General features: G+C 37.7%; 1 protein-coding gene across 5 annotated transcripts in view; it reads right to left on the reverse strand.

Moving 5' to 3' along the window:
• The window catches only part of LOC149083312 (uncharacterized), a 165,852-nt gene that overhangs the window by 89,109 nt on the left and 49,954 nt on the right, over positions 1-26,789 (reverse strand). For 3 of the 5 annotated variants that reach the window (XR_016193246.1, XM_089236550.1, XM_089236547.1), the window contains exons 1-3: positions 19,932-20,088; positions 15,498-16,000; positions 7,039-7,166 (exon numbers count right to left, since the gene is read on the reverse strand). Coding sequence is in view for 4 of the 5 variants with exons in the window: in XM_089236550.1 (XP_089092676.1) it covers positions 7,039-7,166; positions 15,498-15,627 (258 nt within the window). In the remaining variant the exon portion in view is untranslated. Of the gene's footprint in view, positions 1-7,038; positions 7,167-15,497; positions 16,001-19,931; positions 20,097-26,789 lie in introns of those variants that run through there. The other 2 variants (XM_089236549.1, XM_089236548.1) reach the window with 2 other exon arrangements.

Here is a 26,789-nt window from a genome sequence, read left to right on the forward strand (position 1 = left end):
CAGAGAGCAACAGTCCTACAACGATAAATCATTCAATCATAACACTTCACTCATAGTTAGAAAAACTGGTGGCAGATGGCAGCACTACACATAACAAGCATTACAGAGAAACAAAAAATTTCACGTCAGGTTTCACTACACGTACACGCACATTCCCGCATATACCGATTCATTGGGGGTTCCGCGGGGGCGGGGGGGGGTGCATGTGTGGTGTAGCAGTAGTAGGTAGGGCTCGGGGATCCATGATGTTCTTAAGTCAGCCACCTCGTTGGGCAATTTGCCTGTTGTGGCGTTGTATTTGTAATTTGTAATTGACATTAGCTAAGGTTTTGTCTTTTCGACTTTCAAAATATATTCCTCACACATTTTGTTCTAGGAATTCTATCTTGCAGAAGAACCCTCTGTGATGCTCTTTCACGCCTTATTTTCATCCGGTCTATTGTCATATTTGGCTTCTCTTTCGTCAATAACCCAACATCTTCCAGCACAGCATTCACAATAATTGCTGCTGATCGATCAGACATCAGTTCTATCACAAGCAAGAGCAATATTTGGTAATTTAGTTCTCATCTGTGAAGATGATGGTAGAACTTCAAAAGCAAATGAAGCACTTGCTTGCTTCGGCACTGATTGATGGACCAGCATCAGGTACTGGTAGATCAGGGCCGTCATTTCAACTTTTTCCGGGGGGGGGGGGTACGGGATACCATTTCCATTTTCCTTTGTTCATTGTTTTTCAATTTCTTCGTTATTGGGACATCTACTCGACCAATGGCCATCTTGCGTGTACTTCTTTGATCTTGCAAGAAATCTTGCTCTAAATTTGGGACCTTTCTCATTTTGTCACACTTAGTCTTCAAAATGACATTTGCATGCTGCATTGTCGAACAATTTCTGTGCTTCGCAATGAAAAGATTTCAAGTTCAACTTGAAAGTTTGAGAATCTTTCCTCGCTTTCATATTTTTCTGAAGATTCTTGTATTTACAGTAAAAGTCTTTGAAAATTTTGCATATTCGTTGGTGAGAAACAGTAGGAATTGAAGCAGTTTTCCAAATATTTTCTATCTTTGGCACGATAATTTCAAGAATGTCTGTAATAGCTGGATTTTTTCTTGATTGTTGTGCCTTCATATTGAGCTAAATCAGCAAATAACAAGGCTTCTTGTTCCGACATACATGAGTTGCCATTGCTTCAATTTAGGAGGTAGATATAGGCTGGTGAAGAAATTATCTGTGTTAATATTTCTACCACCACCTATATGTATGCTCTGTCAGTTTTCAGAACTACTCTGCCACCTTGATTGGTTTCCCTCCCTCCAGTGTATATCTGGATGCTGCCCACATTGCTTGTTGTGCTATAGCAAGTAACCCAGGATATTATACCATAAATTTTCCTGGTTTTCTTTCTGGTATGTGCTGCCTAAACAAATTGCCCTTTGAATGTAACCAACTGCTCATCCACCGTTATGTTATTGATGCAATTTTTCAGATTTTTTCATTGGAAAGATGACCATGTGCCATTATCTGCAAAACAGAACTAAGTTCCATTCCTACTAGCAACTATTTTGAAAAACCTTGCTTTGAACAAGCAACAAATGTAGCACTTGTCTTGGTGGCGCTTCCTATACTTTTGCTATGCAAGAGTGGGAAATAAGGCCCTGAAGTACAGGGAGACGAAAAAATGTGTGATTTGTGATGAAAAATCTGTAATTTTATAGCTTTTTTAATCAAATTCCCATTGGTATTGAGAGCAACAAGTTTGAATATGTTAGGCTTATAATTGAAAATATTGAAAAAGGCTGAATGCCCATCAAAGAACAAGAAAAAAGAAAATGTCTGAAGCCTGGCTCTTGGATGAGCACTCACAAATTGATATTGAATACTTGAGGTGGGTCCCAATGAATCCCATCGGTAGTCTAAAAGTTAAGCATCAATTGTTTTGTTTTGCATAAATATGGATGCACTGTGTGACTCATACCACTCATGAGCAAGAAAAAATTAAGATTAAAGCAGTGTATATGTATACATCTTTTTCAATTTAATCTATGTTAAAGCCTGTTTTTATTTCATATATAATAAACACCTTTTACAGTTAACTACTATACTTTCATTGATGTAAACCTAATAGCATTAAATTCCCATAATAATAATTTCTTATAAACTGGACATTAATTGTAACAGACAACCTTCAGTCCCATTAGTCTATTATAACGAGGTTCGACTGTACTTTTTATTTGTGGTGTCTCACGCAGACGACCCCCCAAGAGTCGGGTCAACGACCTCAAGTGTGTCACGTGATCCCGGGTACTGGAGAAGACCATCTGGAAAACAGCAGAGCAGAGAGTCACTGCACACGAAAGCGTGAGGTTCGAAAATTTCTATGCCTGTCTTATTTTTTCATTAACCAAGATAATCATTATGTGTCGTCAAAATAAATGTTTATTCCGAAGCTGTGACTCTGTGTGGTGACTCCGCATATTAATTTGTTTATCAGTGCTACAGCAGAAAAATCTGCAAAAATTTTAGGAAAAGTGTAGAGAACACTATTGTGTGAGAATTTTTACTACTACTACTACTTAACCGCACATGCACCTCATACACATTCCTCTAACAGAATTTCTAACGAATTGGTACATACCTGAATGTGCCTGTATGTGTTGTGAATTTAACATGAAGTTTGTTTCTGTGTAATGCTTGTTGTGTGTAGTTCTACCATCAGTCAATTTTTTAAACCATGAGTGAAGTGTAACGATTGATTAATTGCACCGTTGTAGCTCTGTGGTGGGGAATTAAAAATTTTTTTTTTTCAAACTGAGCACAACTCGGGTCTATCACCATCTACAGCAGGGTTGTAAAAAAATCAAGCACAGGCGGGTTTTTCTAAAAACCCAGGTTTTTTTTGGCAAAATGGGGAAAATTGAACTTTTTATTTCCCCCCACAATCACTGAAAAATTTCTAATGACAAATTATGCGAAAATGTTTCAATATGAAGCTCATAACTTTACTGAAATTGGCAATGGTTTTTGAGTATGCGATGATGCGACAAATAAGTCATCCATCCAGTTTTCCAAACTTTTTTTTTAAGTATTTGAATAAACAAATAAACAATGAAATTTTTCTATTTTTCACTATTTCAGAAAATTTTTTTCATTCCTTGGACAACATTCATGAGCTGAAATGGTAAATGTAATAATGTGCATTCACAAATTAATACAATACGATTAGATTGATGTTAATATTTATGGAGATAATAATAGCGTAAATCATCTTAGTGTGCGCCAAGTTTAGGGTAGTGGCTATTGGTGCAGTCATCTCTAGTAAAACCACAGCATTTCATTTCATCCGTGTTTTTTGTTTTTTTTGCATTATTAAAAATTGGAGAATTACAAAATTAAACAAAATTATATTATAAAATGTTCGATGGAAAATTCTTATATCATTTTTCTAAATTGATGAAACAATTGCTTTGTGGCACATCATTTGAAATAATTATGGTATAAAATTCGTTCAATCATGAATATAAAGTCACTAAAATGAAGAGTAAAAAAAAGTTTGTTTTTCACCTCCATAAAATAATTATTTTTTGACAGCAATAAATCCAAACACTCGCGTGGCATATGCAGTATTTGTCATTCGAAACTTGTTTGGAGTGTGTTTTTTCCCATGCACAATCAACCTTCGAATTCATTTTCTCAATGTTTGGAGTGTCCCCAAACACATTTTCACTCATATCCCTCTCATTTTTATACTTAAAGGATGAAATTTTATTTTTAGGGTAAATACAATACGATAAATCAAATAAGATGGAAAAAAAGAGTTTACATTGAAGATTTTGAAGTTTGAACAATAATAAGTATGCAGATGACCCCTCACCAAGATGAATTGCACATAGTGGAGTAGAAAATCACAAAACATAATTTTTGGTGAAAGCCGCTTCATTCTACACCTTTTAGAACCCAAGATATCGCCATCGTTTGGTTAAAAGTTATGCGTACTGTGCATCATTTATATGTACGTCTCTTATATTATGTCTAAATATATATTTTTGGTGCACATTAAACTATGTATTTGATTAATAAAATTAACCATACAACAAGGGAATAATTGTTCACACACAAACACACCCACTTCTGCATAATTATATCTGAACCTTGAGTTATACACAGAACTGTAGCAAGTAAATTGTTTGTGGTAAAATAAATGAATTTGGATAATGAAAATTGAGAAATCAGGATGGTGTCTGAATTTCTTTTTCCTCCAAATCGTTCAAACCCCGCAGAAAATGTATTCAAAAGTGTCCTGATCCGTCCAAAATAAAACCTTCAGCTCTATGTTAACCATAAAGTTTTTTTTTTTTTAAATCAAGCCCAAACTTTCAGAAGCTAAAGCCACATGCTTCTCTTTTTCTTGAATTCCTCACTGTTGAAGAATATCCCTGCTTCATTAAATTAAAACATTTAGAAATATATGACATCCATATTTTCATGGGCATCTTTTTCTCAGCCACCTCGTTGGGCATTTTTGCCTGTTGTGGCGTTGTATTTGTATTAAAAAGGAGCAGTAACAATTAAAAAATGATCTGGTTAATAGGAGTCATTCTGAGGATTCATTACTCTGGAGGTGTTTTCCACTTGTCCAAATTAGCCTACAGAATAACTGGAATTATCATTAAATACAAATATCAATAACATTATTGTATATTAATATCAATTTATTCACGAAAACCTGTCATGTACAATGACAGACCTACAGAATCCCTTCATCTGGCTGATGATTTTAAACATGCAAATTTTCAGGGTTGGGCTTATATTATGAGCATCTTAAAAAATTGAGATAAGGCTTATTTTCTGGTTAGATCTTATTTTTGGAGAAAACTACTTTTTATTCTGTTTCACTTGAAGGTCTTCATTACCAATGTTCAATTCAAGAATCCTACAAAGTCATTTTCTTTTTGTTATGAGATAATGTTATTTTTGTCTCTGGATATTTCAATTATGAAAGCCTCATGTACTAACCTCATAAAACTAACATAAAAAGTAATGCAAACATGTAAATATATTTTTTAAATGAAAATTCAGTTTACACATGCTCTGGTTTACTTTTTCACAGAGACTTCAATCGATTTGTGTGAAAACTTATTGTGTTATAAATAAGCAATAATTTCTTTGCATAAACGTTTGACACATTACATATCTAAGTTCATGGTTACATATTCTGTTTGCAGTTTCTTTTAACATTTTAATATGTGAATCTTGTACCTAAATACTTACATGAAAAAAGGTAGAATTATAAAAAGTGTGTTTGTGATTCCAAGAAATTATAAATTTTTTTGCTCCCAAAAAAAATCTTTTTTTAAAAATACTTCAAAATATACACACTCTACTGCAATTTTTAGAATAGAGAAACTAAACTTAAAATAAAATTTTTACCTGAAAGCAACCACATCTTCTTCGAAAACAATTTTTCTCCAAAATAACCCATTTCCCCCCAAAAACCCTGGATTTTTAGGCTAAAACACCCAGCCCCAGGCGGGAAGGAAATTGGTAAATTTGACAACCCTGATCTACAGGCGATTTACTACCTAGTGAGTTGTGCCGGAAGTATAACTGTGTGTATACCTAACAGTCCGAGTATGTATGTAGTGTTGTGTTTGATTTTTTACTACAGAACATTTCCAGTCTGCTGAGGGCACATTGCAGATGCAGCAAGGAACATCAGCTAAGCCTTCACAGATGATGCAGTAAATAAACAAATCATTCAGTGATGGTTACAAAAATTCTAATTTGGACACTGGACACCGAGTATCAGCCGTAAACAATGACTAAATAAACACAATTGAAGCCAAATATAGGGAATAACCTTTAACACTAGAACTGAAATAACTGAACTCTGTAACCTAATTACAGAGCAGTAATTTTTATCCCACTTGGAAATTTGTTTCTCATCTAGATTTTAAATACACTATAAATGCATTTTTCGGCAATAAAATTATTTTCTCTTCTAAAAAATAGAGTACAAAATCGTCCGTTAAGCAAATGTAAAGGGTGCTTCAAACAAAGGACTAATTTTAAAAAGGTGGTAGAATGCATTTGAATAATCTATGTCTTTACATATATATAACATAACTATTTTGACAACATTATACAATTATATGAGAAATTGTTCACCGATTGCGACAGCACCTCACATTTTTTCTGCTAGTAAATTGAGTATTAGCTTCAAATGTACAATCTTTTGACTGCTCCAGCTGGGACAGGGACACCCACATCCCAGCGCCCGAGTGCTGTGATTGTAAGATGCTCATCTACCACCATGAAGGTTGCTGTCACGGTCCTGGGTTCGAACCCAAGGGAGGATATAGATAAGATATGTTCCCTAACGAACTTGAGGCGACCACCGACAGACCGAGTCTTCATTTCCAACCTATCTCATTAATGGCAATAAATTGCAATACAGCGATATGGACAGAGTTGGTGTTTGGTGAAGTAGCTGCAATGGGGGTGAGGCATAGGTGGCGGAACCTTGAGGATTTAGGTCACTCAATCTCACAAGAATTTTTTGTGAAGCTTGCCCTCAATAATTCATGACCATACAAAGCAATGCATGCAACCCCCCCCCCCCCACACCTTGCATGTTTTATCAAATTCCTTATACACGAAATGTCTGACAGCATAAATTCCAAAAATATTAACATGAAATTTTTTATGGCATTGCCGCCCCTTCCCCATTTCCCTAAAAACCCTCATACAACGATATTTCAAAACAGGCAACCCTAGTTTTATGGCACTTGGTTTAATCTAAAAGTATATCAACATTTACAGCAGTATCACAAATTTTTGCAATAGCGGTTAAAAAGGATTGCTCTGGTACTTCTACAGTTCAAGTTCAAAACCCTGAAAAATCAACCATATGAGCAAAAGAACAACCATATGGGCAGCTCAATGATTTATAGGAAACTTTCATTTTTTGATGGTGATCACTTGCCATGGAACAATAAATAATTTATTCAACAATTTAATTAAAAATGATGAACTTACATAATATGAGAACTCGTTTTTCTGAGATGATTCGATAGTTGTCGATACATTTTGATATTTCATGATTAAAGACACTTCACCAGGCTCGGCAGAAAATCTCACAATTTGTCTCGAGTCCTGTGCATTACCTGGTAGAAAAATCAAGAAAATGGTAAGACGAAAATTCAAAGTAATTAACAACACCGCCCATGAAATTTTTGGCTAACAAAGATTTTTTCATAATATTGCTACCTCAGCAACACAGATTTTTCTAACAAAAATTTTAGTTGACATGGATGCACAAAGTCACATAAAGCAATTGTGAGCTGAATGTTCACACAATAATCATCAGAATTGTCTTAATTCAGATTAATTCATGTCTACTTGAAAATCAATTTTCAGATACAGTCAAACGTTTCTATCTCGAAACTGACACGATGGAAAATAATTTTGAGATAGAGAGTTTGAGAAATAGAGTTTTTTCTGGTAAGAAAGAAAAAACACTGTGGAAATGACAAAAAATTCAATTGATAAAAACTAAAAAAATACCTTAATATATTTTACTACATATCAATGACATTATTGGTTGCACAATCAATTACACATTGAATGTCAATCACACAGTATATGTGTGATAAACTATGTTCAAATATTTCTTGTTGTTGTTGTTCAATTCAATTCTATTTACATACCTTATTTAAAATAATCTGTTATCTTAGAATGAGGCATATTTTTCGCTTTTTGAGCCTTCACAATCTCATCTGTACTACTAGCAAGAGTTGCAAATATTTCAGGCCCTATCTTCTCAGTTTAATTCAGAAAACGTTGCAGCATTTTTGAAGAATGTTAGGCAGTTTTTACTGTTACTTTTTATAGTTCCACTGAATCATCTTCAACCATATTTTTGTAACCCGAGTCAAACGTACATTAATCAATGGTTTCAGTTTCTGTCAAGGTGCTGTAAGTTTGTAGTGAACTTGGTCCATTTCCAACAAATTGAAAAATCAAATTGAAATTCAAGTTTCAATGAGGGTGCAAGGGGTGCAGCGCAGACTTTAGTTAAGACCCCAAAATTTAACACAGTAAATCACGTTTTTGAGTCATATCTCGACAACGGAAACATTGAGAAAATAGACAGGGCCTGTAATGCAAGAAACAAGAATGTAAGCTATTGGAGTGGCTTGAGACAAAATCTGTACCCGAGTGGGACCTATTTTTTTAAGCCTCCTGCCCCACCCCATAGCTCCTACATCATTCATCAGGGCCCTTAGGCGGGAAACTTTCGCATAACCCAAGCCAGATTTTCCATGAAGGGCACCCTTATACAGTCAATTTATAGCAGGGTCAGTAAAAAACTGGTTTTTTGTTTTAAATAGTATTAATATTGAAAACAATAAAATTTCTCAAAAATCATTCAAACGTCTAATAATTAATTAAAATAATATGTTTATTAATGTAATTAACACTATTCCCATATTAATTAATCAATAAATATTTCTTATATTTTAACAAAAACCAACTTTTGCAATTTAATTATTTTTTGCTTAACTCAATTGATTACTTTGTTTGAAAATTCTTTTAATATTATTAATCATATATAATATAAAGATTTTCTCAAGTTACTTTCAGTATGCTTAATTAGCAAGCTATCTTGCAAAAACTATAACTACTTGTAAAAATTAGGTGAATATAATGTATTTTATAAAGTATAAATAATGCAGATTAATTAGCGATGATTTACGATATGCAGGGTGATTATAACTAAAGTTTTGATTTCAAAACACTAAAAAAAGAATGATTGTTGGAATGACTTGAAAACTGACATGAATATTCCTGAAGAAATGGAATTTTATTTGGTAAAGGGGAAAATATAGTTAAAAATTTAAAATTAATGACATCATCCAACACGTGGGAAATTTGCTTGCAGAATGGAAATGATAGCCAGTCATGGATGGCAACATGCTAATTTAATTATGACATTTCACGATTTCATAATTCATAGAAACATCACACAAAAAAAAAAGTAATTGAACACAAATAACTACAACTTACTCAAGAAATATTAAATATGTTGTCCACCGTGGTCTCGCTATGAGGTGAAAGCACAAAAACTTTTGTTCAAGAACACATCAGAGTATGCCATGGTTATGATGTGGATGTGCTTGCAATTCACCTTTATTAAGCAAAACGCGTCCCTAAGTTAATATTCCTGAGGAACTTCTAACATATAGGGGATGCGCTGAAGCTTGCAATTCACTAAAGTTTACAATCTGACCAGTGTTCATAACATTTTGAGGTACCCCCATCCCCCACAGCCAGAAATTGCAAGGGTTAAGTTGCACCCTGTTATTGTCAAAATGGGTCTTCAGCAGTTGCTTTGCTGGTATTGCAATGTACATCTTGATAAAAGTTGTTCTATCCACACACTGATGCCGTAGAAGTGCCGAAATGACGTGGTTGCACAAAATAGATTATACTGCTGGCCAAGCACAGCATCATCTACTAGCACATTTTACACTTTTTCCATTTGCCAAAGAAATTTCCGTTGCTCCAGGAGTATCCATGCAAATTTTCAAGTCATACTGACCAGTACTTATTGTATAGTTTTGGAGAATCACAACTTTAATTATAGTTACCCTGCATATAGCTGATTATTTTTCATAAATCTGTTACTACTACACTGGTGAAATAAATTAAGAGAATTCGCATATTTTATCGAATTTCATGAAAAGAACTGAACTGAATGTAAAACCACTGCTTCTAGACAAAAATGCAAATCTTGTACGTCAAATACGTAAGCGTACACGTGTGTGTAGGCGGAGCCAGTAGAGAAACAGGCTTTATAAGCGTGCGTAAGTTAAGACGCATTTCGTTCGCTAGCACACCTCGGTGAATTTCTTGGTGTTATTTTGCAGCAATCGGTTAATTTCAAATTGTAACAGTAAAAATGAGAAACCACCAATGTTTAGATGATGGAATGAGGTGGCGGATTGTGGGGAGGCTAGAAGCATGCCAATCTCAAGTCCAGATTTGTAGACAGTTCAACGCAACGCCCAGCGTCGTGTGTAACTTATGGAAACAGTTCCAGGATACCGGATCCATCGAGAGAAAGCCTGGGCAAGGTCGTCCAAGAGCCAAAGAAGATTGCCATTTGTCGATTATAGCGAGGCGTAACAGGAGTGCTACAGCTTCTCAGCTCTCTAGTGACTTGTATGCAGCCACAGGAACCCGTGTATCAAGGGTGACTGTTTCCAAAAGACTTCATGAGAGAGGGTTGTTTGCAAGAAGACCTGCTGTTTGCGTCCCGCTCACTTCTACGGACAGGAGAGTCCGTTTATCATGGTGCAGAGAGCATAGAGATTGGAGTATGGATCAATGGGCGACCGTTCTCTTCACTGATGAGTCCCAGTTCAGCCTAAGCACCGATTCTCGCCGTACGTTCATATGGAGAGAACCAGGGACCCGCTACCTACCCTCCAATGTCAGCGAAATCGACCATTATGGCGGAGGAGGTTTAATGGTCTGTGCAGGCATCATGTTGGATTGCCCCGCACCTCTCCATGTCTTTGAAAGAGGCACTATATTCGCCTTTTCAGGGGTGCAGTTGGCCCTGAGTTCATTTTAATGGACGATAACGCGAGGCCACATAGAGCTATTCTGCTCGACGATTTTCTAGAGAGTGAGGATATTCGCTGGATGGATTGGCCAGCCAGATCTCCAGACCTTAACCCTATAGAGCATGTCTGGGACGCTCTGGGGAAGGCAATTGCAACTCGCAACCCCCCTCCGGGAACCATCCAGGGAATGAAAACAGCGTTGCCGAATGAGTGGGACCAATTACCACAGGAAATGATAAACTGCCTTATTTCGAGTATGAAATCACACTGCGAGACCTTTGTATATCTGTAAGAGGGGACCATACCCCCTATTAACCCATTTTTTTGTTTATTCTGCAACCGCTGTTTCATACCTTCTGACTCCAACGAGTGTTACGCACGATCATGCGTGTGTATTACAATTATAGAATGGTTATTTGATTTTTATTGTATCAATGTATGTACCTATCAAATTTCATTAAAATTGGTACAGTAGTTCTAGAGATAATCGACCAAGTCTGCAAATTCTCTTAATTTCTTACACCAGTATATATAGAACCTTGATTAACCGGTCTGAACAGTGAAAATATAAAAAAAAAAAACAACTATTGAATATTAAGACTGGGAGATATACAGTGGGAGACGTGCTACTTCTTATGGGAAAGAAAATCAAAATGTCTGTGAGGTAATGTAACTACTATTACACTATAGTCCGTTTCAGGTTAACTTTGCAGTGAAGAGGAAGCTACGAGGGAACCGCATCACTCGTTGCTATGACAACGAAAGCCTCTTAACCTATGTATCGATGCGCTGCCTCTGTAAGGTATGGCCGATTTTCGCCAATCTCGCAGAAAAAAAATTCTTTTTCCGTATAACGTAATGCTTGTAGAAAAAATTGCAGTCAGTAACAATTAGCTAATGAAAAAAAAAAAACCATCGTCGATACTTTATATCCGGTTTTCATGTTTGAATTTGGGAATAGCCCCAAATAATGATAATAAAAATGATAAGGAAAAATTTAGAATTCTTTTACTCACTTTTCTTGCCGCAATTTCCGTCGCTCACCCACCCGAACGCATATACGTCGATGCCATTTGTTATCACTACAGTTTTAGTCATTTTTTACGGATTTCCATTCTATGGAATCCTGACTTGAAGTTGTAGAACTATTGGATTCTCTATTACTCATTAATTGTTGTTGCTCCAACGTGTGTTCCATCAGGCCACCTGCAAGCCAAAATTCCTCTTCCTTTCAATAACGTGCTTTATGCATTATTGCCAAAAAGAACGGAGAACGTTTTAGCGTGTCTATCTCTGGTGAAAAGATACAACTGTCACAGAAGGAAAAAATACACTGCAAGCCTAAACCATTGTGGGTCTCTCTCTCTCTCCTGCTTATTTATATTTATCTGGAGAGACAGCCTCTGTGTGTGCTGTGGGGGGAGAAGTTGGTGTGGACGCAAAAGAGACATTACTTATGTCAACACCCTCCGCTATCGGCTATTGGAATTCAGAAACCACCTCTATCCTACAAATACGGCAAGAAATAGATATAAAAAAAAGGGGGGTGTCTGGAACCGTAACCTACACCCATAAAGAGAGCCTCTCACAATGGTATCGGCACTGTCGTGAAAGAGGGACACTTCCTGTAATCTATGAGTGAATATCTGAATTCGTTGGAGGCTATTTTAGGGAGAGAAAAAAACTGATTGAATATTCGTCGTAAGCCTATAACTACATTCAAAACTGAATGGAAAATTCAACAAAATGACGATATAATATATATATAATTGTGCAACCAAAAAAAAAAGCACGACAGTGATATTGGCGGGGAAAATTTCTTGGAAATCGCGCCAAAATGTTCTTGAGCTCGCCATGGATTTTTGATAATGGTAACCAATATTTTTTCTAATTTAAAAATTTTAAACAAATATACATTGGTTCAAAACGGTATTTTTTCAGTATATTTTTATAAATCATAAAAAAATTTGAAATATTCTATATAAATGATCATCAGAAACCTCCAATGTATGGGAACTATATTTTGCGGCGAAGGAATACACTCTCTACCTTTCTCTTCACTGCAAAGTTAACCTGAAACAAACTATAGTCTTTGTCCTTTAAGGACAGCTGGTGTCTTTATTGGATTATATGACCACCTGCCCCTAGCATGATGATGTCACTACTGTTGCTGCTTCTTTGTGAAGGGAAAAAGAAACCTGTGAGATAATACACCACCACATTTAGATGTGTGATGCAATCCTTATTCATGAATTTGCTAAAGATAGAGCATCAGAATGTAGCCAAAAGTTAGAAAATGTGCCAAAAATTAGGAAAAAATTCTGGCTTCTGTATATAACCTTAAATAACTAAGATACGTCATATGAAAAAATATATATATATTCAGGCCACTTTTATGAGACTTTTTGAAAAAAACCACTCATACCATCTTATGTCATTTAAAGATATACCATCAGAATGTACCCCAATAATATAAAATATGGTAAGAATTAATTATTTTGGCTAATAATGAATCAACATATTTTTCAAGGAAAAAAATTATATTTAAAGCCACTTTTATCTGTTTTTTTAAAAAACCACTTGGTTTAAACCAAACAACCCTGATTTATAGTGTGGGAAAAAAACAAAATTATAAGGATTTAGTCCTGGGTTCCCAAATTGGAGTCCTATCAGCCCTACCCTTGGGGGTCATGCTGTCCCTCACGACTTTCCAAACAAAAAATATTTTTTTGCCCTTTCATCTAGGATTTTGCACTCCTCCAGAGCAGACAGATTATTTGTTATTTTGGCCAGTAGAACTTTTTTTACCCACTCATCTCGGATTTAGCACTGCTCTTGAACGATGCCCAGTGTAGCCGCAATAAGTTGCATGGCCAAGCGCCTCCCCTGTATTCTTATCACAATGGGCAAGTGTACATTTTGGTTCTATCCCCCATGGCCCCCACAAGGGTGGGACTGACAGAGCTCTAGCCCTGGGGTTCGGGACAATTCTCATAATTTTTTGGCTTATTTACGCTATAAATTAACTATAGAAAGTCCCGTGAGAAGTCTGACGGAGGAGCTTACAAAAGATCCCAGCCTAGGGTCCCTGCCCCAGGATAGGGGGGGGGGGTGCCATGCCCTCATCCAGAAGCGGCTTCTCACTTGGCCAGTCTCTGGAGTACCAGAAACAACTATGAAAAAATTTCTGATGAAAAATAATCTCGCTACATATCATCGTTGCAGAATAAGTGACGATGGCTAAAAAAAATAAGTGCTGTTTCAAGGATTAAATTATCTGGCATTAAGAATGGTAAGATAATTCTGGAATTTAAAAAAAAAATCTACTTCAAAAGTGGGACATATGGTCACGCACATTTTGCACAGTAAACAATATGATGTGCAGCTTTTTTCCAGGAAAAAATCAGGTTTATTTTGAGGTCCCCTTCACTGAAGCCGTCAGCCTCTTGCCAGGGTCGCATTAGGGGCGGCATATGAGGCTTCGCACCCGGGCGGCAGGTAAGCTCGAGCTGCCCCTACCACCAGATATTATCCTTCATCACTGAGATGACTGGTTGCGAACCTGCAGCTTTTTCTGAAACCATTTTGAATTGTCTGTTGGCATGACAATTGACTTTTTGCCATGCTGAGCAAGTCATCCACATGGCATCCATCTCGTCAATTAAAGTATCAGCCTATGACTATCAAAGATCCATAAACACAATAGGCAATAATATGAATAATCTTTTCTTATCTGTTTCTTAAACATCCGGAGAAAAGCCAGTTCTGCATGAAAGAAAAGGAATTCCCCATGTTTTTATTTTTACTATCTTTGGGTTTGACCTTCGAGATAAAGAGTTTTCCAAAAATTACTTCAAGATAGCAAGGTAAAAATGCATTGATATAGTATAGTAAATGCAGATTTTTTTCATTTAAAAGATATAATATATATACATCAAGATATAGAGACTTTCGAGAAAGAGAGGTTTGACTGTTTCCTTCTCTTTCAGGAAAGTTTCAATTCATTTCATGTGAAATGAAAGATTTTTGAGCCAAGAGGAAAAAATTAAAAAAAAGAACTACTTAAATGTTTTCAGTGCACATGTTCTTTTGATGCAAAACAGTTGACATCAAAATGAACTGCATTGACATTCTAAGAACTCATCTTTTTTATCTGCATCTAAGAAACACAAAAAAGAGCTCACCACATCACATAAGAGGACACACAAGAACCTGACTGGGATAAAATATTTTTTCCTATCTTACTGTACATTCACATTCATCAAATTGTGAAGTTGTTCATCTCAGCCTTCTTCAAAAACATTTTACAAATTTTTCTTCAGTGTTTTATAAAACTTAACTTCCAATTTTTAATAGCACCTGAAACAAATTACCAGAAAAACCTAAGGGAAACAATGTTTTTGGCTAATAAACATGATTCTGCAACAAATCATTTTAAGCCCAGGAATAACTGCATTTCCAGCAGATGATTCTTAACCCTTCACTGACGTTGTGAAAATTCTGTGGGTAACTGATGTCGTGATGCCATTTTGAATTTTGACCCCAGTAAGTGTTAATGCATTTTAAAAATCAACAAAAGGAATTTTCATAAAAGTAATGGGTTTTTTACATGACCTTATTCACCTGTCAATTCACATTCACTAAATAATTTTTCAAATTTATTTATTTTCCCAAAAAATTATTTTATTAAGACATTTGAAAAAAATAGAGGGACACATGATTTTCGAAATAAAATTTCAATTCCTTATTAAATTTTTTTGAATGCATTTTTTTGTGATTAAGAAATGAACAGATATGATTAAAATATACTCAGAAAATAAAATTTACAAATTAAAATAATGTTTACTATATTTTTAAAACTACCAAAATATGTCTTATTTGAAGTCAGAAACACGGTACCAGCAAACACCATGGCATGTTGATCACACAGATCTTGCATGCAATTCACTAACACTATTCTCATGCTCAGCTCAGATATCAGATGTTTCACCATAAATTTGAAACTATTATCGAGAAAACTGGTGCTATTCCAATACGCTATTTTGATCTGAACACACTGGCTGTCAGACAAAAAACATGCAAGTGGGTGAGGTGGGTCATTTTGACCCCACAAGCAAATTTAATCAGTTTGCTCTTTTTCTTTTATTACTCATGTAGCTCTTTTGAATTTAATAGAGGACTTCCCAGTACACCTATCCTTTCTGAAACGATTTGAGATCTCCTTTTGAATAAATGAAGTAGATATTTCCAGTCCATCAATGTCAACGTATTCCCAATGAACAGAACTCTTCATTGTCCCAGGCTTCCATTCATAAGACACTCTTATACAGTTTTTCCTCATATATTCATATAATGAAAACCATGGCCTGAAGAAAGAAGTTACATAACAGCTGATGAATTATACCATTTAAAAATCACTTATAATCTACTACAATGAATAAAAAAACAAAGTTGCTTCATTTTGGTCAAAATGTAAATCGAGCAATTATTGATTTATTAACCTAAAAATTAACAGTACAGAACGTTAAAATTCTTGTCAGTTACAGTTGATCATTAACGCTTATAACGTTTCCTGCTTAGTAAGACTAATTTTCATGGTCTCAACTATAAGAAATTCTTATTAAGATATCCCATTTGAAACATTTTCCCACTCAGGACGGTTTTTTGAAAAATGTTAAAAGCAGGATCCACTGTAAATATCACATACTCATCAATAACACAGAAACAAAGATTTACAGCATATACAAACAGTAAACTACAGTAAGCCCTGATTATCCCGGATAATGGTAGGAAAAGAGGATCACAGATGCATTTCCTTAGTTTAAAAGAAATGTTAAGTGTATATCTTTGTTATTTATGAGAAACATTCACAGTTAAAATCAAGGAAAGTGAGAAATGCGCAAAAAAAATCTTTTTTCATAGTTACTCCACTGCTGGACAGGATTTCTGCGCCGATAAGTGGGACACTTCCTTGGAATCTCACAATTTTAAGCCCTGAATTTGAATGAATATATTTGTTAATAAACCAAATATCTTTGGCCCAAAATGGAAATACTTGTTTTTTTGCTCCCAGGGCTCCTTGAAGTTGAAGGTCTTTACTTCATAAAATTTGTCATCACAGGCAATCATTAATATTTGGCTTCTGATTGTTTTCTTTGTAATTAAAGATAGCAAAACAAGTGCAAATATTGTAAATAACCGTTACTTAACTAACAGCACTTCCAATATTACCAAAAACCACCATTCGGTGAAATTAATATTACCCACACCTTACGTCAGGTATCTTCAACCTGTTTATGGAAAATTCACCGCCAGAAAATTCACCGTTAGGAAAATTCACAGCCGGAAAATTCACCGCCATGCAATTCACTGCTAGGAAAATTCATCGCCGGAAAATTCACCGATCAGCAATTCCCCGACAACAATTCCATGCGAGTGAGTAATTGAGTGAAAGAGCGAGCTACTGAGTCCATGAGCGTGTGAGTGAGAGAGAGAAAGAGTGACCGAGCTACTGAGTCCACAAACGTGTGAGTGAGAAAGAGAGAAAGTGACCGAGCTACTGAGTCCACAAACGTGTGAGTGAGAAAGAGAGAAAGTGACCGAGCTACTGAGTCCATGAGCATGTGAGTGAGAGAGTGACCGAGTTACCGAGTGAGTGAGAGTGTGAGCTACTGAGTGGATGAGTGACCTAGTGAGTGAGAGAATGATCTAGTGAGTAATTAAGTGAGTGACCCAGTGAGTAATTCAGTGAGTGACCCAGCGAGTAATTGAGTGTGAGTGACCTAGTGAGTAAGTGAATGATCTAATGAGTGAGTGAATAATCTAATGAGTAAGTGAGTTAGTGAATGATTTAATGAGTGAGAGTGAGTGAATAATCTAATGAGTGAGTAAGTGAGTTAGTGAATGATCTAATGAGTGAGAGTGAGTTAGTGAATGATCTAATAAGTGAGAGTGAGTGAGTAATCTAATAAGTGAGAGTGAGTGAATAATCTAATGAGTGAGTAAGTGAGTTAGTGAATGATCTAATGAGTGAGTAAGTGAGTTAGTGAATGATCTAATGAGTAAGTGAGTTAGTGAATGATCTAATGAGTGAGAGTGAGTGAATAATCTAATGAGTGAGTAAGTGAGTTAGTGAATGATCTAATGAGTGAGAGTGAGTAAGTGAGTGACCTAGTGAATAATTGAGTGAGAGTGAGTGACCTAGTGAGTAATTGAGTGAGTGGCCTAGTGAATGAGTGAGTGAATGATCTAATGAGTAAGTGAGTGACCTAGTGAGTGAGTGAATGATCTAATGAGTGAGTGAGTGACCTAGTGAGTGAATGATCTAATGAGTGAGTGAGTAAATGATATAGTGAGTGATCCTAAAGATATGGCGAAAAGTTTTAATAATGACTTTATTAGAAGAAATTTAGATGATACGGAAGAGAGAAATTACAAATTGCTGTTGCACAATAAAAGAGATTGTATTCAATAATTCCATTAACTCTATGTTTTACTCAGAAACTTCTAACGAAATAGTAAAAGGAATAACAACAGAATTATAAAAGATAATAAAGTAAGTGGAAAGGCGATAAATTAACCCCCTTAAAATCCTCTCCTTTTATCACTTTGATATTATAAAAAACATTGTTGTGATTATCAGTATCAATTGATTTTTTTTTATGATGAACTAGCTGTTACTAACGACTTCACTGGTGTGGATTCTGCAATCTCAAATTTACTCAGCGATGATCCCCATGGGTGATGAACTTTCAGAAATCCTGTCTTATTAGTGCATATCTACATCTATATACTGTATATAAAATAACACATGTTTCTGACTGATTCATCATCGCCAAGCCAAAACCGCTGAAGCTATAAATATCAAATTTTGTGAATAGTTTTGTTTAACAACGTGAAGACTCACTAAGAAATGTTTTTCCATATTCAACCCATAAGGTAGTCATAAGGGGGGTTCAATAATGGAGGGGGTCATTCGTTGGAATTGAGCCGAGCCGAAACCGCTGAAGCTATGAATATGCCATTAGGTTAGTATTGTAATATCTTATATATAAGTGTGAAAGTATGTCTGTCTGTCTGTATGTATGTCTGTTCTTTATACAAATCTACAGTTTTGGTAAATCTACAGACTTTGCCGTGCACCAGAGCATTAATGTTCGTTTCATTCGTCACACCGTTTCTTCGGCTGAGATCCCAGCCTGATTAGTCCTCCACAAGGTCATGTGGAAAATTTGTGAAAGACAATAAAATGCTTTATTTTATGCTGCTTCTGTCCTTATTGGTTGTCCTCACTTTTAGCCTATCTACCGCCGGTGATTTTCATGCTACAGTTGCCGTTTGAACGATATTTAGGGTTTTTCACAATGGAGATCACATTCCATTACAAAAAACTTGGTGCTGCCATTTGATATTTTCGAAATTTTCTCACTGTAACCGTAACTGTTAGAGTGACACTGTTGTTTTCCATATCATTCTTGAGCGCATACATCAAAATACCTTATGCCAAAAATTTCATTCAGTTTCTGTGAATGGTATGATAGTTAGGGGCCCATATGTCGGGATAATTTTTTTATAATCACCCTGTACATTTTTTACGGGACGGGCAACGTCGCAGAGTATCAGCTAGTAGACAATATAATGTCGAACAATCGGATTTTTTAATCATGTGTGACACTACTAAGTTAAAAACTAACTAATTCACTCAATCACTCACTAGGTCACTCACATTCTCACTAGGTCGGTCACTCACTCACTCTTACTAGGTCACATACTCACTAGCTCACTCACTCACTGACTCGCTTATTGACTCAGTAACTCACTCACTCCCTCCCATCGAACTGTTATCGGTGAATTTTCCTAGCGGTGAGTTTTCTGGCGATGAATTTTCCGGCGGTGAATTGTTGTCGGTGAATTGCTGGCGGTGAATTTTCCGGACACGTCTTCAACCTGTTGCCCGCGAGCACCTCAGTACTCCCTGAAGAGCCATGGTATTCTCTGTGCCCGCGAGCTCTTGGTCAACGTCCTAATTGAACACCTTGTACGAATTGCATTCAAGGATTAAAATCATCCCGATTTTTCGTGCATTCGTATCTCAAACTTGCCATAACGGTGCTCTTCTTTTGATGGTAGGTACAGGCAGTGCTCGTGACTAGAAAAAGGTTGGGGACCTCTACCTTACGTTATCTAAGCAATAATTATCACGAATTGCGAAACGTTGAAGTTTTAAAATCTCGGTTAATCATCGCCAGGACGATCGAGGTACAAGCACAGGGATTCAACCTGAAACAATATAATCACCTCTCAATAGCTGAATGAGAATATTTTCACGCCTCTTGACAAAATAACCCAGGGATATATAGCCAATCAATCAATCAAAGTCTTTGTTTTAGCAGGGCTTTTGGCTACAGCAAGGCCCTCTCCCTGCAGCTGGGATATATAGCCATGTTTACTTCAAGCAACTTCAAAATTTTACAGGGCTTTAGCTCCTAAGGCCATCCCGATTATGAACGAAGCCATGTCTTTTGCCAATGGAATGACCATATGGCCCGTATTTTTTACCACACATTCTCTCTCTCTCTCTCTGTAGCACCCATTTTGAGCTTACATTACTCTTATATTATATAGCTCGATGATAGAACCCAAAAAAAATCCTGTTCGGAAATGCGTGGTGTGTGCAAACAAATCTGACGTGAAAGGGAAGCGAACTCGCAGGAAAAGCAGATTTGAATGCAAAGAATGCAACGTTGTACTATCCTATGCATTGTTGAGTGCTTTGAAGTGTACCACAGTTAAATTATAAATTATAGATGTAGGTAGGGCCGGATCAGCCCACATGAAGGCCCTAAGCACTCGAGTTTGGTGCCCCCACCCCTCGAAATGTGAGAAAATGACCGGAAAGGAGCCGTTCAAGTATTACACCAGCAAATTTTTAGCCATTTTAGACCCCCCGTCAGCAAAATTTCGTCAGCACTGCCCCACCTCCTAACGCATAATTTCAATGTTATTTGAAGGGTAAGAACTCAAACTTTCTCTAAGAAATTCATTCAACCCTTGACCCGCGGACCAAATGTGGCCCTGAAGGTTATCTGATGTGGCTTGCCCCCCAAACCTAATTTTGTACACATGAACTAAGCGGCACATTTACATATCGCTTAAATGATCCGTGGCACAATTCCAGAGCATTTAAGTAGCTTTGACACATTTTCAGATCACTAAAGTAGGCTCATGGCACATTCAAAGATCACTTAACTAACCCGCGACGCAGTTCTAGAACACTTAAACGATCCGTGGCACATTTAGAGATCCCTGAGTCACATGTGGCACAACTTTAGAGCACTTTAACGCGCCCCTCCCCCATTGTGGTTCTACATAACTCAAGTTAACCGGCAACATTCTCAGATTACTTAAATGATCCATGGCAGAATTACAGATCACTTGAGTGATGCGTTGCACATTTCCAGAGCACTTAAGCAGCCCGGACACATTTCCTGAGCACTTGAAGGATCCGTGAAACATTTATCAAAAACATTTTTGGCGCACCGAGTAAGATGCCATCAAGAATATTTCATATTTTCATAAAGGGTGGTTGATGACGTAAACATCATCCAAACACCCCCCACCCCTTACCATCAAGTCAGCAAATCGAAAATCCCCTCCATCTATGCTGACGTAATACTTGAATGACCCCAAAAAGATGGCCAAATGTATGGGCTATCACTTTTGTTGCCCCCTTCAAAACGAAATTTCTAGCTACAGGCCATGGCGTTGCCCTTCATGATAATTAGATCTGTTTACAATTTTCGAGTGTAAGTAGGCAGGGCCCAAGTTTTGCATGGGCATTTGCCCAGATCCTCATGTTTTAGGAGCCCCAAATTTTTATAAATAATTTTATTTGGTAAAATTTTGAAACATCAATGAACTTTCCCTAAATTGCATCATATTATTTCCAAAGTGCCCATTATTAGCAAACCCTATTAAATATCAATTTTAATATTATACCAGTGAGTAATAGACTTTACACAGCATGTATAAAATGCACCAACTGCGATATATTAACTTACCAAAAATATGTTTCAATGTGTCTTTTTTTGGATTCCTCAATTTCACATCTTTTTGACCGTAAAATTATTTATGAAACGATGACAAGAAAGTTTGCATGTTTCATCAACATGAAATCCTCTTCTTATTATGAAATCATCAGTTTGCTGAAGTCTTTGACAAAAAAAAACTGTCATCTCTAGCTTTATTGTGTAATGAAGCTGAGATAATTCAAAAATTAGATATTGATGGCATTATCCATAGCCCCAAATGCTACTGCCGGGCCTCTTACCACCCCCCCCCCCCCGAAAAATTTTGTGCACCTCCCTTGAGAAAAGATCATGGTGTATTTTTTCAGTAAAACCTTTTCGGGAAGCAAAAATTTTTGAATGCCCCCCCCCCCCCCCATGAGAAAATCCTGCATACGCTACGGCATTTGTATATGCAGCAAAACATCGCTACAACGATAATCGATAATATAAATACATGTACAATGATATTTTTTTCAAATCTTGATTGGAATTGCCTGGCTTAATGTTAAACTCTCAGTACAACGACATCATCTACTATGATAAACCCATCTATAACGATATTTTTAGATTTTTGAAATCGCTGCAACAATATTTTTTATATTTTTTTCAAAATCGTTTTGAATTTAATTTTAACTTCGTCACTTGTTTTCGTTCTTCTGAAGGCGTCTAATAAGATCACTATTTTGCACTTAATGATCACCGAAAGCTAAAGTTATTTGTATTGCTACACTCTGTGTACAACACAAAAGCGCTATGCGGTAAACTTTTTTACAGGGACAATACACATCTATGTGAATTTTATAAATAAACTAATCCATTACAATTTTTTGTAACGAATAAATACATAAAAGCGCATTTTTCGATGATATTAACAATGTCGATATAGAAAAAATGGCAGCAATAGAATAAAACTGATCACGCGTAAGGATAATGTTGCTTCTCTTATATAAATCCCTCTACCACAATATTTTTTCTTGGTCCGTAGAATATTATTATATCGAGGTTTCACTGTATATTTAAACTAAAAAATAAAATATAATTGTGTGTGTGTGTGTGTAATAAATATTATTTCATTTCGGTATGATTATGTGATGTGTATATAATAATGATTGGGTTTGTATAATTTTAAGCGATACAATATACCCCCATGGTTCAGTTAAGAGAACAAATTGGTTAGGCGATTGGTTTTCCCATAAAAACTTGTGATTGCCCCATACGCCTACACAGGATTTTCATAAGGGTGGGGGGGGGGGGTTACGTTTTTTCCCTGCAAAATAACCCTACAATCTCGGTTTTGGGGGGTTGATACCCCCCCCACCTTTGCGTACGCCAATGGTGATCGTGATCGAATGTCGGCAGGGCCGCAAATGGGAGGGGGGGGGGGGGGCAAGCGGGTCTCTTGCCCCGAACCGTCGTATAAACATGGAAGCCGTATAACTGAGTGATGTATGAACGAGGTTACTCTGTAATTTGTAGACATGCCCTATTAAAAATAAGCGTTTTAAACTTTATGAAACACAATTCAACAAACATCGCAATTGGCCTCTAGGCAGGGCCAAACTCTTCAAACATAGATTTATTATAGTTAACTCGAGATGCTCAAATAAAAATTAAACAAAAATTAACATTTTTAGCTTTACTTACAGTTCTTTTGGGCTAGAATCGTAGGATTCATCCACGTGGGGGAAAAAAATTAATCCTTTATGTACGCACTCGTTCAACTATTTTACTAAAAGACTTCGAACAAACAACTATATTTTTGCAGACGCCAAGGGCGTAGCGAGGGGGGGGGGACTTGAAGTCTGGTCCCCCCCGAAATGTGAGAAAATGACCGAAAAAAGGGAAAAAGATGGCCAAATCCATTGTTCTGTCACTTTGGACCCCCCCCCCCGAACGAAATTTCTGGCTACGCCCCTGGCAGAAGCGAAACAAATATTTTTGTTCAATCGATCCAACAATGTCGTCTGTGAATAGAAGTTTTGAGGGGAGGTGTGTCCAAGACAGTACAGCGAATAAAAAAGGCCGATAAGGAATGTAGCCTCTTTTTTCAGAAGCAAGGGAAAAAACCTTGATTTGTTCCGACTCGGGGAGGGCAGTGCTGTCTTAACGCATGGGCACGGCCCGGGGGGCTCAAGAGAAGAGGGGCCTCGCAAAAATGAGATCCTGTTGAAATTTTCTAGAATTTACAAGGTAGGGCCTCAGAAAAACCGCTTGGCCCGGGGACCCATGATGCTCAAGACGGCCCTGGGGAAAGGAGGGGATTATTAGAAGGGCCGTGAGCGAAATCACGTGATTCATTACACACGTCATTCAACAGCCCTTCCGTATAATACTTTTTGCGGGAAAACGCTTTAAACGAGAAATCTCGACGAGTATTATTAACAAGAGTTGGCACCAGAGAGAGGAAAATAAGTCTCACTAAGGAGGAAAACGTTATAAGCGGGATCCATTGTATTGTGTACAAAAGCTTGCGGAAAAGCTGCCACAGTATCATGGCTCGCCCACGAGAGTGGGGCTGGCGGAGCTCAAGGCCTGGGGTTTGGACCATTCTCGTCATTTTTTGTCTTTTTTTCACACTATTAGTTTACTATTCAGGGGGTCCGCTGAAGAGCGCAGCTTATGGGGGCCCCCTGTTCCAGGATGTTGGGAGGGGGGGGGTCATGTGCATTATCTGCACCCAAAGGCAATTTCACTGTGGAATGAGACATCTGTTTATGCCAATTTTCATTCCATCCAGCCAAGGGCGTAGCGAGGGGGGGGACTTGGGGGTCTGGTCCCCCCCCCCCGAATGAAATTTCTGGCTACGCCCCTGCATCCAGCATAGGCGTAAACTTGTATCCGGCCCACGGGCCAATGCCGCCCCCACCCAAAAAAAAAAATTCACGTGGATACGTTTCCCATATTTTGTGATTAAAAAAATTGCCCCAAAAGAAAGTTTAGTAAAAAAAATCTGCTCTGACTTTCTTTTTTTCTAACAATTTGTAGTATTTTTCTCACGGTCAACAACGACACTCGATCTCCAATTATCATTCTCCCTCGGTGCCAATCGTAGGTGCCTGAAGACATGCATGTCTGGATGGCATCTGGAGACGAGGAGGTGCTTTGCAGGGGGTGCCCTAAAACCGGTTTTCTAGCTACTCTTTTCGAAAAATCAAGTGACGTCACCCGATTCCTCACGCGACCTAAGACGCCTTCATATGTATTAAGGAGTTCTAACGCGACCTAGAACTCCTAGTATATGAAGGCGTCTTAACGCGACCGTCTCCCGTTGGAACACTGAGTAAAATTACTGTTTTATGATAATTCTTTTTGCATAGTTCTAACTCACAAAACTCTATCATTTTTTCAGAGTAGATGCCACAAATACCGCGCTGATTATCAAAATATATTTTTTTTATTTCTTTGTAAGTTTTTTTATTTTTGACAGATTTTTTTTTCGACCCATGTATGCAATGTTAAATCAATGGGAAGTATGCACGTTTGTAAAATCAAAAAGGGAAACGGAATTATCAGAATGGGGGAAAACATTTTCCCCATAAATAATGGCCTTTTGATACTCAACGTTCAGTGGGAATGTATAGATTGGAATAAGTTATGTTTTCATCTTTTTCTTATAACTCGGCCTTATATTCAGAGCCGCAGTTAGGGGAAAGCAGGCGGCATAGGCGGAGATTGACTTGGAAGTCTGGGGGGGGGGGCACGATGATGATGTCAGCTCATATATACATAAGATCAGTCGACTCCACCTTTGACGCTGGGGGGGCTACGGAGGGCCCCACGCCCCTCCGTATCTCCGCCCATGGCAGGCGGGTTTGGTCTGGGGGGGGGGGCAAATTTCATCCTTTCTCCTCGCCTTCAATCAACATTACAAGCAGGGCCGCAACTAGATGCTTGGTCACCCGGGGCAAGTGCGCATTTTAGAGCCCTCTTGTAATGTTGAAGGAGAGGTTTGGGAATAAAATTTGCACCCCCTCTGGTTCAGCGCCCTGGGCCATGGCCCCCACATATTGGAGTGGGACCCCTCGACCAGACTTTCACGGGCCCTTTTATGATGGATTTCTAGAGTGATTAATAATAATCGTTCCGGGGCCCCAGGGCTGGAGCCTTGCCAACCCACCCCTTGTGGGGGGCATGCCCTTTTCACGAGACCCACCTGCCCCCCCCCCCCCCCAGTTGCGAGGGAACGCCAGAATATGTACTTGCTTGGCTGACCAAGCATTGGTTGCCCACATTACTTGTAGAACATAGAACAGGGCCTGATTTCCGCATGGGGAAGTGAAGCATTTGCTCTGGGACAGGACCGCAAATAGATACTTGGTCAGTCGGAGCAAGCAAGTATTTTGGCGTCCCCTTGTAATCTCGAAAATTTAGCCCAGGATCCGGAGCAAAAGACCCACCCGTTCTCCTCCGGGTTACGGCCCTGCCCAGCAGCTCCAACATTTAAACAACATGCGTTCACTGATTAACAAAACATCTTTGATCCAGGTCACGGATACCCCCCTGTCTAATTTGGGCCCCGACATAGATGTTCAAACTCTTCAGTTTGCGGGCCATATGACAATGAAAACAGGGATAAAACTAATTTCAAAATGTTTAATTGATGCTTGAATAATTTCTGCATAGTTACTACTGCATCACAATCATTAGTGCATTATATAATATAATTCGATTTCGCATACGTGTTACCCAGGCGTGTACTTTTCAGCTGCGGGCCACGAACTCTCTCTGATACAATTATCGTGTTGTAAGCACTAGATACTTTCTTGACAACACTTTTTTTGCGAGCCGTATGGAATCTCTTGTCATCCCACCACTATGGGTCGGAGACTGGTTGTCCCGTATATACGGGACTCTAGCCCTTATGCGGGAGGGGCAGTGGTTGTTGCATTGTAAATTTATTAATTATGGGGGGGGGGGCTCAGCCCCCTCGTAAAATTTATTAATGAGGGGCTCGAACTGCCTCAACCCCAGGTTCCAGTGCCTATGGCCCGGGGGCAGGATCGGATTTAGTCATTCAGCGGCCCGGTACAAGAACAGTTTTTCGGTCCTGGTGATAGGCGTTGGTTAACTAATTTTTGCTCTATAA

This window comes from Pholcus phalangioides, unplaced genomic scaffold (assembly GCF_987345545.1).
Source record: "Pholcus phalangioides strain wild (caught in Gottingen) unplaced genomic scaffold, Ppha-v1.0 ptg000009l_1, whole genome shotgun sequence".
Classification (NCBI taxonomy): domain Eukaryota; kingdom Metazoa; phylum Arthropoda; class Arachnida; order Araneae; family Pholcidae; genus Pholcus; species Pholcus phalangioides.